Source organism: Haplochromis burtoni, unplaced genomic scaffold (genome assembly GCF_018398535.1).
Source record: "Haplochromis burtoni strain Fernald_Lab_line unplaced genomic scaffold, NCSU_Asbu1 Contig_614, whole genome shotgun sequence".
In the NCBI taxonomy this organism is placed as follows: Eukaryota; Metazoa; Chordata; class Actinopteri; order Cichliformes; family Cichlidae; genus Haplochromis; species Haplochromis burtoni.
The window spans coordinates 107049-124616 of record NW_024582975.1 but is presented as its reverse complement, the minus strand read 5'-3'; the positions used below and the strand labels follow the sequence as shown (position 1 = coordinate 124616).

The following is a 17568-nucleotide window of genomic DNA, read 5'->3' as shown; positions in this document are numbered from 1 at the left end:
GTCTGATTTTCTCACCCAATAAAGGAATATTTCATATATCAGTCTACTCTTCATTCTATCAGAAACAGTTTTCACAGCACGTACATTTTGTTTTTACACATATATGTAAGCATTGAGCCAAATTTAGTAATGCCAACATATTAAATGAACAATATTTGTCTCTTATATATAATACATCTATATATACACTGTCACAGATACTTCTCTTTGAGTGAAGATTTAAGGTGATAGGACATATAAATAAATGCAACTTGAATCTTTACTGAGGCTCAGTGTTTGGCACAGAGTTCATGTTCACTGCTGTAATAACTAATAATGATTAATATAATATTGGCCATATTATATTTACATTACCAAAGTGAGATGACTTTAGTCTCATGAACAACATCAGCTAATTCTTATTTACTAGCTAATCTTAAATGACTGTTCAGTACAGAAATGAAGCCCAACAATCATGTTTTACAGTCCTGTGGTCTCAGCCTCAGATACTTTTTAAATCACACAAAGCTCACGTAGAAACAAATGAACAAAATATGTTCTCCTTCATTTCTGTCAAACAAAGCTGTATGAAACGTTTCCAGCTGTTAGTATCATGGTTGCTAGGCAACCTGGGCAGCGCGACGGAGGCTAGACCGTCCCATTTCACAAGCCTCGCACTTCCAGCCTTAGCGGTCTTTGAGCACGCGGCCCTTGAGGACTGTTGAGGCTGCGTACTTTAAGGCTGCAGACCCTGAATTGGGATACAGCCCATATCTCTTGTGTTTCTTTTTGTATTCATAAGTTTGTGAGATCAGCCACACCTGTGGCTCCTCAGCTCCTCCCCCTGCAGGGTCTGTTTACTGCAGCTCACCACTCATTCCCCTCTCCTGTGTTTGGATCTGATTTCTCCTGTGCTTTCACTCAACAGCTTGTTTTCAGTCCATTCACATGGATGCCAGCTTTCAGTCTTTCTGCAGCCTCACTCTGGTTTACCAGCAGACTCCACAGCCTTGTGCTTCATTTCTATCGACCCATCTCGATTACTGGAGTATTCTTCTAAAATCATTGCCAACCTGAGCTTGTGTTGCCTTTTTTCTATTTCTGTCCAGAAAGTTGGTTTGACCCTAACATGCTAATGTTAAAACGACTGTTTTTCTTCAACCCTGCCTTTAAGTTTTAAAGAGCATCATAAAGACTGGAGCTTGAGTGCTTGACAGCCTTTGGTCTTTAATTAGCAAATTATATACAAAGTGGATACAGATGCGTTTTCACAATTTCAACCATCACTGTACTAAGGTTTAATGTAGCAGAAATAAATCCATAAAAAAAGAAAAGGGAACAAATAGCCCTGAGTTTTGGGACACTGTGATCTGTGATGATTCACAAGATGCAGCTCATAGATTTATTCATGACTTTCTGTCCATGGGAATTCAACGCAATTTCATTTCAACTACCGTCCTCTGACAACCTAAATATACCACCTGATTCAGCAGCTTGTAGAACCATCTTTAGCAGCAATAACTCAATCACTTTTTGTGTGTGCGACTTTATCAGTCTGTCGCATCATTGTGGACACATTTTAGCTCAATTTTCTTCACAGCATTGCTTCACTTTATTGAGGTTTGCAGGCATTCATTTATGCACAGCTCTCTGAAGGTCACAGCATTTCAATCAGTCTGGACTCTAACTGGGCCACTTGATTGTAGACTTGCTGGTGTGTTTGGCATCCCTGTTAAGGCCAAGCTTTAGGTGTCAGACAGACAGCCTCACATGTGACTCTAGAATACTTTGGTCTACAGAGGGGTTCACGGTCAACTCCGTGACTGCAAGGTGCCCAACTGCTGTGGCTGCAAAACAAGCCCAAACCGTCACCCCTCCACCACCTGTCAGTTGGTATGAGTTGTTCGTGCTGTTATGCTTTGTTTGGTTTTCTCCAGCCGTGGTCTCTCCACTTTGGTGTCATCTGTCTAAGTCTTGCGGTTTGTTCAGATGCAACTTTGCAAACTTAAACCATGCTGGCATGTTCTTTGTAGAGACAAGGGGCTTTCTCCTGGCAGTCCGTCCAAGCTAGCAAGCTTGTTCAGTCTTTTTCTAATTGTGCTGTCATGAACTTTAACATTTAATATCCTAACATTTAGAGTCTGAGATGTAGCTCTTGTATTTTTTAGGGTAGCTCTGAGTGTTGCACATACAGAAACTGGGGGGAATTTGCTCCAATGTCCACTCCTAGAAAGACAGTGGCATTGTGTGTTAACACACGTATGAATGCTCCAGAGCAGCAAATCCCCAAACCTTCTGCTCACGCTTGCTGATGATGAGTTAATCAAGTGCACCTCGTAATTCCTATGGAAGCAGTAAGAGTGCACTTAATTTTTTTACATAATTGCAGAGAGTGCAGTGAAAATGTTCTTGTTACATGACTGTACGATGCAAAGTTAGTTCTCAACTGCTCAAAAAAATGGGCTGATTTTCAAAAGTCAGTGGGACACAACAGGATGGGCACCATATTCATGGGAAAGGGGCACAATGAAGAAATAAAACACTCACAGAAACCTGTCTTGTTGCAAAAATCTGTAAAATACAGCTAAATCCATTATTAATAGTTTCCAAACCCTACTAACAACTCTTCTGTGCAGCGATTTTCATTCCGCTTCTATATTTTTCCTATCGACTACTGACTGGAAAAGAAGCCCCTGCAGAGTTACTAAATATACTTGAATAAAGTTGAATAAAAATAACTGTGTATTTCATTTATAACTCAATAATAGTAATGATGCAATGCTTATTCAAACACATTAGCATGCATTTCACAGACAGTCTCACCTGTCCTTGGTCCAGGAGTATCCTAGCAGCCAGTTCAGCATCCTGTTAGAAAAAGAGCGACAGTCTCATTAACAAAATGTGCACAAAGATTTCTTTTTACATCTGGAAGTAAGTGATGTCCTGCCTGTTTGGGTACTACGGGGACAAGATTTATTTAAAAGTAAATCAAGCTAAAAACTAAGAAGGACTCATTACCCACCAGCTGAACAAATCAGAATAAATTCTCACTTTGCTTCTTAAAAAAATCTTAATTAGGACTCCTTAAATTTATCTTTTTAGTGTGCATTACTGAAAATTGAGTCCAAAGGAGTGACATCTCAGCTTGCTGTTCTTTCATTTCATTGTTCTTTCATGTCTAGAGAGGCTTTGCTTCCTAATTGACACCCACAAAGGCAGGATGGATAGCATTACGCGGCTGATACCCCAGCAGAGAGCCCCTTCAGAGGAGCAGGTGGTTGTGACATGCCTGGCATTAAACAGAGGAAGTACTGACAGCGGGTTTCAAACGGGTGGCTCACTTGCAGCTTTGGATCCGTTTACCCCCACTAATGAATTACTAGCATCACAAGCTCTTAGAAAATTAACAGTGTGGGAAGTTGAAGTGGAGATGGGCGTGGGCACAGATGGAAGTCATCGCTGAGGAGAAAAGAGGAAGTCCTAGAGGGTTGGTGACTGAAGAGAGGCTGCTGGCTCGATTAATTCAATTCAGTATTTATTTAGATAGCATCAAATAACAACAACAGTCAACTCAAGGCACTCTATATTGTAAGGTAAAGACCTAAAATAATAAAGAGAAAAACCCAATGATCAGGACAATCCTCTCTGTAACACTTGGTGTCGGTGGGAAGGAAAAGCTCCCTTTTAACAGGAATAAAGGTCTGGCAGAACCAGGCTCAGGGAGCGGGGTTATTATACTTTACAAAATGAAACTAAATAATAATACTAGATTTGAAAAAAACACTTTATAGTTAACTGAAATAAATGACTTGAAATAAATAAAACAAACCGAAATAACTGAACTTTGATAATAAAATAAGTCAAAAAGGTAGAGGAAATGTCATTAGTTTTAGTACCTGTTAGTTTAGTAAAAACGAGAGACATGTTTATTGTGACTGGTGTCCAAAAGGATATTATGAGTGATCTTACTTTCAAAACTGATTTTTCTTAAATCTTAAAACTAAACATTTTCATACATTTAAAACTAAACTGAAATTAGAAAATCCACTCTAGAAACTAACTGAAAGTAAACTGAATTAAAAACAAAGTTAAAATGATATAAAAATACAAATGAATTGGAAAATACGAAACTATAATAACTATATCCATCTGCCGCAACAGTTTAGGGGTGAGGGGAGGAAAACAGGACAAAGACATGATGTGGAAGAGAGCCGGAGAAAATTTTAATCTAATGATTACATGCAGAGAGGTGTATAAACACACAGAGAGTGAAGAATTGCATCATGGGAAGTCCCCAGCAGCATAAGTAAGGGAGGATTCAGGGTCACCTGATCCAGCCACAGCTATATGCTTTAGCAAAAAGGAGAGTTTTAAGCCTAATCTTAAAAGTAGAAACAGTGTCTGTATCCTGAATCTAAATTGTGATCTGGTTCCACAGAAGAGAGACCTGAGATCTGAAGGCTCTCCCTCCCATTCTCCTTTTAAATTCTCTAGGAACAACAAGTAGGCCTGCAGTCTGAGAGCAAAGTGCTCTAATAGGGTGATACGGTACTATGAGGTCGTTAGGGTGAGATGGGGCCTGATTATTGAAAACCTTGACTGTCGATCAATTACTGTGGAGGTTGTGACCTGAGTGGAGTAGATACCAGTGAGTGATACATAATGGTCAACAAATTGAACCATTATGTGACCTTTTCCACAAAAAAGTTGATCCACATCTCACACCCTTACCCTGTAGGGTGAAAAACACATTATTACAGGCTGTTACAGGTTGCTGCTTTTTATTCCCAGTTTAGTTTATATGTTCCATATCTTTAGAGCTTCTGTCTGCATCACCCCTCTTTATTCTGTCATTTTTGCTCAGAGGTCTCTGAGTTACATGGACAATACATTTTTTTGCTGCTGAAATCCAAAAGGAAAGAGGAAACTCAAATTAGACCAATCACAAGCACAAATGAACACCATGATGCAGATCATCAAGCTGAGAAGCACTCCAGTTCTCATATGTCATATATTTAGAGTTATAAAGAATAAGCAATAAGCCCACAGGCAGACTACGGCAGTAAAAGCTACTTGTTATCAAGATGTTTTGAAGTTGTTGCCCTGTGAAAGTCAAATACTCTATGCACAAACAGACTGCTATATTAAAATGATCAAAGTCATGATGGTGTAGTTCTCTTTGCATTGGTTAAAGACCCATTTCGTCTGTCTGGCAGCCCAGCTTTAGTAAGTATGAAGGCTGTACTGCCAGACTTTATGATTATCATTAATTAATCTGGCTTCAGTCGCGGATGCTGTGGGTCTTGCCTAAGAGTTAAATCATCTCAGCGGGAAGAGAAAACATAAGTTGAGGGTGAGCACTTCATTTAACTTTGTGACTGGTAGGACGCTGTGGGTGCATGAAGAACCGACAGGGCCAAGTGTGTCAGGTAGTCCACAGCAGAACCACGTCAACAACAGCTACTGTTTCATGAGTGCGGTCACACTCTGGGCTGATTTTGTCCTCTTTTACAAATTTTGATTTAATTCTTTGACCTCATTTATGGAAAATAAATGAGGTCAAAGAATTGTATGTAGAAGACACAGGAGCTTTTTGTACTATCCTCCTGTAAACCCTGACTTCTTGATTGTTTCTAACTGTTCCCCACGAGCTCCTTGTGTGTATATAAAGAGTTTAGCACTGTTGCCTCACAGCAGGAAGGTCCTGGGTCTGAATACTGTGTGAAGTCATGTCCTCTTTGTGCTTGCCTGGGTTCTCTCTCTCGGGTTAATCCAGCTTCCTTCCACACTCCCACGATTAATCGGTGAGACTGATTTGTCATCTTTTAGCCCTGTGACAGCCTGGCAACCTCTCCAGGGTATGCCCCGCCTCTCGCCCTATGACGGCTGGTCATAGGTCACCATGTGTGGTGTATATAAAGTCCCAGATCTTGCTTGTCCATTACTGGTTTGTCTGTTCACTTCTAATTCTCTGTGAATTTCTTGTGTTTTGGTCATGTTCTGATAAAACTGCTGTTTACCATTTTACCTGAAGCATATATCAAGATAGAAGAAGTATTAATTAATTATTAAAAACAATTAAAAATCAGGAAATTAGTTACTAAAAGAGATCAATGCTAGTCACAGCTTGGAAAATAGATTAAAAAAATCACTGGATCAAGTTAGAAACTGCAGAGTCCCTCACATTAATGGCTAATTTAGAGTTAATTACCAGTTATCTTAACATGCACGTCTTTGGACGATGGGAGGAAGCCACACTGTGGAGTGCCCACATTGTCAACTAGAGAACGTGCAAACTCGACTGAGGAAGGCCAAAGCTGGGGTTCACACCAGGAGAACCACTGCAGAAAAATCTCTGTTGTTTTTGTTTCACTACTGTGTTTTGCTCTTTGTCCACAAGGGGGCTCTGCTCTGCAGCGCTGCATCTGCACGGCAACATCAGCCCAGCAGAGCAGAGGATCTGCTCCCGATCCTTCGGGGCTTTGACGTCAACCTGGCAGATATGAGCCAGCGCTGCAGCTGTGCGCGCACACACACACACACACACACATCTATATAAGTACACACTGACGCACAAAGTCATGCACAAATGTGCTTGGAACACATGTTGTCACATGTAGGCTTTGTTCAGACTCAAAAACACTTTCATTCATGCACACATGCACAGCAAGGACACATAGTGACACACTTGCACATACACCAGCCCTCTTTTTCTTTCTCTTGGTTTGCTTGTGCTTTCATGTCATGCTCACTGTGTGTGTGTGTGTGCGGATGTTCTTTATTGATCAGATTACATTAAATCATAGTATATTGGAGATTTAGTCTTGTATAACATGCATGTATCTGTAAGAGCTCCATCTCAGACCTTGGTAGTGTCAGCCTGACCCGTGAGTAAAGGCTTATCCTCCGTGATGGCGATCTCCTGCATTTCTGTTGTCATGGTGTTGCCTCCTGCACGGAAAAAAAGGCACAATGAGTACTTCTTATTTTTAAAGTCAATCCTCCAGAAATACTGGATACTGTTATAGGAGCACGGAGCACACATAAAAGGGCCGATGCAGGCATTTATGCACACGCACAACAAGTGATTAAATACTGTATGTCGCTGTTGCCCTCTGCGACTCTGTTTGCGCTGTGGGACTGAAAGTTAATTAGTAATTAGTCCCAGTAGAGCAGAAATGGATTGTGGGACAGAGGGAGAAGGAGCTAAAAGACAAAAGGACAGATGGATAAGTCGAGGTACACTTAAAAAAACACAAGTGTTCAGGATATTTTGTAAATATTCTTTATTCATTTGTTTATTAGTACAGGAAAACAACAAAAACAACAAGATATATCAGCCAAGTTTTGGTTTTTTTACCAGTGTTAATGCGTACTACTGATGATATATATTATATCCATTATATCAAAATTATATTATTATATTAAAACACTTTGTTGTGTTGATATTTGTATAAAGTAACAATAAAATGAGAAAGTGCATCAACATTTCTTCCTAAGCACTTTACATAAGTTAATGCACCATTGTGCGATTGTGAGAAACGACAGCCAACAAACCAGCGGCTGATAACAATGTTGTCAAAGGGGAAAATGAAACTTGGTCAAGCGTGTCACTTAATTTCAGGCACCTTCACACCTTTACAGCGACAGTGTTTGTTACTGCACGTTACTGTCGCTCCACCGCAGCAACTAGGAGCTAAAAGCTGCTCCCGCGGGCATCGCAAAGGTGGAAGGAGAAGCTAAGCTTATTTAATTTCCCCGCATTCATCTTTGCACTGGTCTGGGAATTCAATCAGAGGCCCTCCCAGTCACGACTCCAGACATCCCACTGCCACAGGATTTTTAAGGTGCTACTTTCATAGTTAAAGAAATGGCAAAATAACGGTTCATCTGCACGATTCATTCATTCAGATGTTAGTATGTCACCTGAGATTGATCTGAAGCAACTGAAGGGCTTTTGCATTTATTCTCATACACTTTAGTTATCTGCAAGACCTGTTAATAGACTGCATTTTGCAGCAGCACATACATAGGGACCTTTGACATGCAAATAACATCAAACGACGCTCAGATCGGTGCAGTGGGAGAAATTCCACACTTTGACTTGCCACTTGCAGCCATGTTCTATTTTACTTCCTTACATTATTGTGAGAATCTGACTTTTTAATCACAGCTTGCCCTGATTTATGGCACAAAACCAGCAGCAGCTGGAATACACACTGAAGGTCTGCAGCCTTGAACTGTTTGGGGTTTTCTTCCTCACTGGGACAAAGTAAACTGACAAACTGTCGCTCAGAAACCAAGTTAAGACATTTGATGTTGGATCATGTGGAGATGACAGCTGCACATACACACAGCGGGACATTTTTCAGAGTGGACAGCAGGTCTGTCAGCAAGAACTGCTTTGTATTACTACCATCCATGCTGTCATCTTACACTATTTTCTGTTATTTTGGAAAATTACCCACACTGAGAATCTCAAGTGCCACAGAGCAGCGATTTTTTTGTGGTTTGGCTTGCAGCATTTACCGAGGCTGAAAGGAAGTGAGCGCGCTCAGGTTGTTATTGTGCCTATCTGAAAGCATTGTGCTCAATCTGACATTTAAACGTGGAATAGGGGACCTTGTGACATCACTTTTTGTGCGAGCGAGCGTGCCCGTGCGCAATTCATGCTCCCATAAACCGATGACTGTATTCTGTCTGCAGATTATTAAAGGAAGTGGGTGGGTGGGGGTGGGGGAGATTGCAAGTTCATGTGTGTGTCCTTGTGTGCGTGTTCGCTCGCATGTGTGCACTCATCAGAAAATGAACTGCTGGCCCCGAGGGAGCTGTGTGTCTCTCTCTGCGTCGCGCACGGAAATGATTAGTCACCAAAGAGCCCCAACACACACACACACACAAACCCTCAGTTCCTCCATTGTTGACCATCCATCTCTCCTCCACTCCCTTTACATTCATCTGTGTATTAGTTTATTGCATTTATCAGCATCTTATTTTTTATCACCCCTGCCACTGTGCCTGTGTCTCTCTCTGCCTTTCCTTCACTCAGTATCAGTTTCGCACTGACAGCCACTCAGTGGAGGCATCCACTCATTTATTTTATGATTTTATTGCATCACTTCAGCCTCTGGAAGCACTCAGATTTGTCCTCCTCAGCATTTGTGTTTCGGAGAAAGCAGCATCTGTTTACCAGCCTCCTGGATGCTGGACTGGGATATAATAGTTTTGGCTGAAGAGGAAAAGGAAAAAAAAATGAACAAAAAATGTTAATCATCTAATGGCGAGAAAATCCTGCAGACAGATTAGAGTCAACTGATCTGTGAGCCAACAGATATCAGTCTACAAAATTGTATACAAATCCATTTTGGTGCCGTAACTACCTACAGTGTTGTTGTCATTATCAATTATTCACTGAACGGAGGCTGTCTGCGGTTTGGGCAGGCACACATGTCTGCTTCGCCTCGTTGCTCCATATACCGTCCTGCCATGTGTGTCCTTCGTGCTATATGTGACACTATACAGGCAGCTTGTATTTGGCACTCAATCAGTCTGTAGATAAAAAAAACCAAGCCATTCTTCACTGCTCCTGAAATGAAATTCTGCAAAATCATGCAATGCACAATGTCTTACATACTTCCTATGCTTAGCAGACAACTGCATAAACTGCTCATAAAAGCTGGAGTCTTTTAATATTTGGTCATTTTGGCACCAAACTAGCCCACAATTACCTAAATAAATGTGGATTTGTTTTTTCACACATAACTAATTCATTAAATCGTCATTTATTGACTGAAAAATCATTAACAACTAAGACAGATGCCCAGAATTTTATGGCTCCAGCTTCCCAATTATCTGCTGCTTTCCTTTTATTAACATGGAAATTTTGTCTGACAAGATAAGTGTCAGTTAATGAAGAACACAAATGGCTGATTAATCAATAAGAACATAATTTAGGCCATTATCACAGAAGAATCGATCAATTTACAATTAAGGCAGTACTGAAGCAAACATACAATTCAGCAGGCAGATTATTAAGACAGAGCAATTAAAACATTTAAAGACAAGAACACCAACAGACTGCAGTGAGTGGATTAATCAGCCACATATGTTCAGTGAATTACACTTTGAGACAAAGAAAGTGGGTTAGTTTTAATTAGAGCTCAACTGATACTGGGATAATTTCCCGGTAAGTACTGGAGTTTGATCAATACAGAGTTTTAAGACCAATATCGGTGCCGATATTTGTTCATTTGAAAATCTGAAAGGTCTTTATTTTGAATTTATCAGCTGTTAAAAATACCGATTCCAATTGATCGGGAAATAATAACACTGGCATTAATCAGTAAGGTCGATTATTCTTGTTATCAATATATAGGAAAATATCTTTAATATACACATTCAGTATGTGAGGACTAATTTTAGAAAGAAAATAACGGGATCGTTGATCATTAAGTTTCTAGCAACGTATTTAAAAACAAGAAAACAGTGAGACACTGCTGGCTCTGCTCGACCAGAAGTTCAGGATGCTGCAGATAGTTCCAAAAGTATTGTAAAAAACTGACTTTTGTATAGACAATAAGGGAGAAAAAGACAACCAACACACAGGTGATGTTCACATTTTTAAAAAGAATGTATTTTTGCGTGAATCGTGAAAATGATTAGGTCTTCATAGATCGATGTGAACACACTTTAGTCAACTTTAATGCTGGTCCAGGAATTTTTATGAACATCAGAAGAATGCTAATTTTGCTGCTATCTTACAAAAGCAAAAAATAATAGAGAAGTACTAAAGACTAAGCTCCCCAACCCACCCCCATCTCTTAGATGTCCAGCGGGTATATCAAGCCTGTTTCTGGACTGTGGCTTTGCCAAAGACTTTGACTGCTTCACTGGGGATTTAATGCCTTTAGCATCTGGCACAATAACACATGCACTGATGCAAATACAGGATGTGAGCACTTGGACTAGATGCTACTTCATCTGGGGTATTTTCACTTCACTGCTATCAAATCCACACTGACTGAAATGACAGAGGAAATGGTGTTTGTGAGTCTTAAGCGTACTATGGTATTTATAAAAGAGGCACCATGAGGCTATTTTGAGAGGCTCATAAACAGAACTGGAATATTCTATGTAGAAACAACCTGATCCCAAATGCAACTACAGGATAGGACTCAAGTTAGTGAAGTGTGTTACCTAAAAAAGGGCAGAGTTAGGAATTTAAAATGACAATATAAACACATACACACAAGCCCAAAGTCTCTGTTTTGTAATTTTGTACATTATGACCGCGCTTAGCTTTAATCCTGTCCTGCTTGATATGTAGATTACTGTGCCACAGCTTGTCCCATGTTATTATCATTGGTCTGACTTGTCCGGATATGCCTGCAAAGTATATTTGTTTTTGTGAGTCTTTAATTGTGTTAATAGGTCTCTTGTATTTTTAAGGGAAAGTATTGAGTTTCTCCATAAAAGAGATGACTAGCAGCTATGCAGAGTAGTTATTTTCCATGACACAAAGACAGATACCATATTTAGCACAAAGATGACTTCTGTATGCAACGATTGCTTTACTTTTATTGCCCTCCTGGATCAATAATCATTTAGTGAATCAAGCTGCTTTAGCTGTTTTGTTAAACCAATAATCCATAACTGAAAAATAGGGATGACGTTAAAGCCTTGATGTATTACGTCAAGAATGTAAAACTTACAATATCGACAGCAGAGTCGGGTTTGTTAACCACCACGTTCATATGATTTTCACTGGCCCAAAAAGCTTTTCATGAAATGCACAATTGTTGGAAAAAGTGTGTCTGCATGACAGCAAATACATTTCTCAGTGCATCAAAAAAATTAAAATTCTGATTATAATCATAGCTTTTTATTTTGCCTGAAATGAACCTGGCCCAATTCTCAAAAACTGACCAAGACCAAGTCATTTTTCCCACTGATAGGTCTGCTGACTGATTGATTAGAGCCCTATATTATATTATAGGGCATTATCGGATTAGACCGATACAACACTTGGTACTTTTAAATTCCATATTCCGATATAGATACTGATATATTTTTTTCCAGACTTGGCTGAAGGGTGTTTCCGAAATTTCTTTTTTACCTTTTATATTTGCCTTTGTTATAAATCTTGATATTGATCAATCAGCAAATGGCTAATATCAACCGATACTGGCATGATAAATCAAACGAGCTCTAACACAGAGTTCCCAGCACTAAAACACTCGATTAATGATCTGCACACACACAGAAAATGACCCCATGTAATTCTGTGATTTACAGCAGCGTCATGCAAAGACATGGCAAAGAATATTGCTGTCTATTAATACAAGTCTGAAATGTTGATTAGCTAAAAAATGTGTCTCCGATTTCTTTATATGTGGAAGCCTTTGGCTCCTTTTTCTTTTGCTCTCCACTGCTCACTGCATTGGGCTGATAATTAATTCTCTGTTGGCTTGTCATTTCTGGAAATGTCTTTCATATTTCATGCAGTCGTTTTTCCATTGTTGATGCAAATATGTAGATTAGTACAGCTTTAAAAGAGTCATCAAGCTCAATGTCAAACGTTAATCAGTTGAATAATGAATCAAATAAGCACAGAACACATTTAGGACATCAGTGTGGTGACAGGTCTTCCATGCTTGCTATGACAAAAGAGTAAATTCAAAAGCTGGTAAGTACTGTTTTTTGTTTTGCTTTGGGTTTTTGTTTTTTTTTTTTTTTTGGGGAAGATTCCCAAACCAATGGCTGTTCACTTAGTTGGAGGTCTTTGTAATCAAAGACTGAGTTTTTTTTTTTCTTCACTGGAGCAAAATCTCATCTTAACACTTTGGACTGCAAGCTGTCATTTTATAAATATGCAAAGGCCTGACTGTTCACGCAGCAACAACAGCTACCACAGTATATAACAGAGACACTCTGATTACAACACACTTAGAGAGCCCTTCATTCTCCATTAAGCACGCCGCTGTTCCGCTCTATATCAGCAAGTAGTTGTCTGCTACTATATTTGTCCAAAATGATCAAAAACCTGGTATTTGGAGCCTTTAATTACGCACTGTGGGAGCAATTAAAGATAATATATTTAGCACTGTAGGCATAAAGACCGCTGTGGCTGAATACTGCTGAAACATCACATAGTGCTCAGCAGCCAGTAGTAAACGAATCTAAATGATCTTCAGGAATACAAGCTGCCAAAAACAGCAGTCACATGACGACCTTGTGCATCAGTAAAAATGGACATTACGTCTCATGTAACTCACTTTTACATTTAATCTGATCTCACTTACACGCACACACTTTTTATATACAGCTTCCCGACGCTCTGCTATCATCCATCTTTCTTTATCTGTGCCTCTCCGAGTCAGTGTGTTCATTGTGTTTTAGAGCGTGTGATAACTGCTAAACTGCACAGGAGGCAGCGTCTGTCACCATAGAAAGAGAAAGATGGAGAGAAACAGACAGATTTGCATGAAGAGTAAGAAGTGAGGGAAGGTGGTAAGCTTGCCTTTCATTTGCCTCTACTCTGCTTCCACCCAGCAGCTATCAGAGAACAGCTGTTTGGTTGTTGCTCCGAACAGGTTCATTGTCTAATCAGGTTGTGTCACATAATTGCTTCAACTAAATGAATCCAACCTTGTTTTATACACATTCCTAATCATGCAGCGCGATGGCAGCTCACTTGTTTACCGTTAGCGGGCCCACTCAGTCCAGTGTGTCACGTTGGGTTTCTGTCAATCCTTGCTGTCATTCCTGCTCCCTTCCCCCCTTCTTTTCCTCATCCTGCTCTGTCACACCGACTCCATCTCTTCGTCCTTCAGCACAATGCAATGTCACCACGCGGTGACTTCAGATTGAGGCTGCCAGCAAAGGTTTATTGCAGCTACATAATACCAGTGAGGTTTCACTGAAAAGCCTTTGTGACCACTTTGGAAGAAGGTTACATAAACGACCAAAAAAAGAGACCTGAAGTAAAAAATTTGAGTTTCTGAATTTTGCAAGCAGAGATCAGAGATCAGTGGGTTTGTAATGGATCAGTACTGGTTTCTAAATTGGAGAGAGGTACAACAGCAAATGTCTACAGCCTTCTGTAAAACACGATGGAGGCTTTGTCATTGCTCCGGGCTGCATTTCAGTCAATGGTGTTGAGATCTCGTCAAAATGGATGGAATTATGAACACAGAAAAGTACCATCAGATTTTAATGGAATACCATTTGCAAAGCATCTGATTGGCTTCAACATGACAATGATCCCAAACACCTTGCCACAGTACTAGAAAGCATACCTGGTTAGAAACACATCCAGTGGGATCATCTAAAGGGAGCCAACAGCCAAATAAGAGCTTAAAATGGACTTGAATGTGGGCTAAAGGAATAACAATAACCTTCTTCCCCGGAGATAATAGTGATAAATATCCTGGCATGGTAAAAGTTTTCTGGAACAAACATTATCAGAGAAAATGCTGGCAAACTTACATTTTTTAAGTTTGGCATGCACCAACTCTAATATCTACAGCCCGTCCTCATCTTTTTCCACCTACTCAACTTTTGCATTAGTACCAAACAAACTGCCAGCACTTGAACAAAAAACAACATAATCATGCAAAGTACAAACCAGAGTACTTCAAGCGTCCTCTAGCTGTATGCACCTGATGCTGACATTGTTAGGCACTATGAAACTTCATCATATTCCTACTCCAGTGCAGCTGCATGTGCTACTAGCTTGTATGCACACTTTAGTGTCTACAAAGGCTGGCCTGCAAAAAACTTGTGAAACACCTCCACGATACATAAAACCTCCCAAGCCTGCTGATAGCGAGGCAAATAAAAACACCCCTTCTGACAATGATGTTCAAGAAATACTGCTAAGTTTACAGTACACTGTCTATATATCCACTGAACTGTTTTCTGTCAGCATCATTTTCAATCCCTACTGCTTTTCTTATTTCCTTTAGAAGACTACAAGGTGTAGTCTGGGTTATACTGACACTTTTACACACAGCTAGTTAGAAGTAAATCACGTCTTCTCAATGTTTTGACTTAAAGAAAACATTAAAATATCATGTGAACAAGGTCAGCCAACAGCGATGCATATTTATAAATGGAGTTTGCGGCACTGCAAGAGTAAAAAGCTTTTGCCAACAGACTCAGCTGCCAGCAAAGTTAGAGACACAGAAGCTTGTACTCATGCCATCAGAACAAGCAATTTGGTGGATTTTTCTTATATCATAAACACAAAAGAGAATCTTATAGAGTAAAAGCATCCACATGAAAAAAGACCAGTCATCAACCGTCAAATTTTGTTTGCTGAGCTGGCAAACCAAGTTGCTGACCAACAGGGAAAGTTTCCCTCGCTCCAGCTGCCCTCTTTCTTTCTTCTCTTAATTTAAACTCTATCTTTCTCTCTTTCTCACAGCTCTATACTCTTCTCCATCACTCTCCATCCATCTTTGTCCAAGGTGCTGACTTTTCATTCACCTTCCTCTCGATTCCTGCCAATCATCGCTCCCCGTTCTGTGTCACTGCAGGTCTTTGTCTCATTTCTCCCATCCTCTTTCTGTCTCTTTCACCGCCCAACAGCAAGTGGGAAAGTTTAAAAAAAAGACAAACGTTTCCACTGGCACCCTCTTTTCTTTCATTTGCTCTCACTCTCCACCAGTGTTTGCAGTTCTGAACAAAAAGGGGCGACCAGACACTCAAATTCGCACACGCACCCAGACACATAAACACTGAAAGTAGGGCGCTGAGCATTAAAGTGACCTATATTGGGAATGTAGGCTGAAGGTTGAAATTCTGAAAGGTTAAACCAGTGGCATCTGGCGGACATGCGCGGCCGCTTCAACGTGTGAAGGCGTCGCTATCGAGGAGATGAAAACATGAGAGGGTGATGAGTGGCAGGAGGTTGAGGGATTAATATTTGTCTCTTCACAGTTCGTGACATTTTTAAAAAAGACAGCTGTTTGGGGAAATATGACTCAGGAACAGCATTCTTCATGTGCTCAAACTCATGTAGGATTTTTTTTTAACTGGCGAAAATAATCTACCAGTCAAACGAATAACTCATATAAAATTATAATTCAGTCAATGGGAGTTTGTTTTACCCTGTTTTACTGTAGGGTCAGTATGTGGAATGACATGAAAGCATAGATCCACCCTGCTTTGCTATAACAGTGTAGGTTTGTGGTGGTGTAATGGTACATGGGGATTATTTCCTTGGCCCCTTAGTACCAAATGAGCAGTGATTAAATGTCACAGCTGACTTGAGTGTTGTTTCTCACCAGCAGTATTGGGTGTAATGTATTGCAAAGTTACAAAGTAACTCGTTACTGTAATCACATTAGACCTGTTCAGTAACTTTTTACTGTACTAAACTCAGTATCTTGATGCTCAATCATCCAGGTAAGTATGGATGATTGAGATTCCAAAAGTTGATTCTGTTCATCTGAACGTAGCGTTTGGCCATTCCCCAACTCTCTGTGAATGGTACTCATGGCCATTGATCAGTGGGCTTTGATCAGTGGGTTTTGGTCAGTGGTTGTTGATCATTGGTCATGAGAATTTGCATAATTAAGATTAAGGAACTGACCTCCCAGCCCATTGTTCCTTCAGTGGGCTGGTTTCAGTCATTATGCAAATGTACTGTTTATAAGATTGGGGAAACCTGCAGTCAGCTGAGACTGAAGAAGTCACTTGGATGAGTGACGAAACGTTTCTCCCAAAAAACGCTACGTCCAGATGAACAGAATCAACTTTTGGAGACTAAACTCAGTAATTACATAAAAGATACAAATATGTTGTTACTTGTGTTACCAAATGCAGATAGAAAGAAAAAAATTCAATATCTTCCTACGCACTTCAACTACAACCAGCTGATTTCAGTTTGTGTGCAGCAGAAGGAAATTGGTAGAGCGATATGGATCTTGAGGAGCAGTGATAGTGACAGAAACAAGGGGTTGTGTTGGTGTGTGGGGATGTAGCCTCAGGTTTATATTGTTCAATGGTAATCACGTGACCATGCATTTCAGGTCATTTCACAGAGAAACGAGTAAGTAATGTAACAAATTTTGTAACAAATTACTTTCTCCAGTGAGTAATCAAGTAACATACTGCTTGATTTAAAAAAAAAACACACACATATAGGGTGTAATACATTGCTTTCCTTGAGTAAAAACCCAGACACTGCTATGCCATATCACATCTTCCACAATAATCAATTTTTATATGATACAAAATTATCATCTTTTTCTAATGTTGGTATAGCAACACCATGCGTTAACGTTCCCTGATGCATACAACAACAAGATAAGCCTGGGCATATAGCGAGAGCTGTATGTCAGCTATGGCAGTGGTCCCCAACCCCCGGGCCTTGGACCAGTACCGGTCCATGAGTCGTTTGGTACCGGGCCGCGAGAGTTGTGTCACGGACCCAGTTCCAGGGATTCGGGGTCCGTGAGCAGTCTGGACTACTATTGTAGTTATTATCATTATTATTGTGGTTATTGTTATTATGGTTGTGTCTGCTGTCCTGTTTTCCGTGTTGGTGTACTGTCAGGTGTTTGTGTGTGTGTGTGTGTGTGT

At 40.1% G+C, this 17568-nt stretch overlaps 1 protein-coding gene across 2 annotated transcripts in view; it reads right to left on the bottom strand.

Annotated features, from left to right (window-relative positions):
• ndrg2 (NDRG family member 2) overlaps positions 1 to 17568 on the bottom strand; it is a 46101-nt gene that overhangs the window by 10377 nt on the left and 18156 nt on the right. Inside the window, exons 1-3 of one of the 2 annotated variants that reach the window (XM_042214819.1) lie at positions 15469 to 16405; positions 6845 to 6930; positions 2803 to 2844 (exon numbers count right to left, since the gene is read on the bottom strand). In XM_042214819.1, the coding sequence (XP_042070753.1) occupies positions 2803 to 2844; positions 6845 to 6930; positions 15469 to 15493 (153 nt within the window). In that variant the 5' untranslated portion in view covers positions 15494 to 16405. Of the gene's footprint in view, positions 1 to 2802; positions 2845 to 6844; positions 6931 to 15468; positions 16406 to 17568 lie in introns of those variants that run through there. The other variant, XM_005948623.3, reaches the window with a different exon arrangement.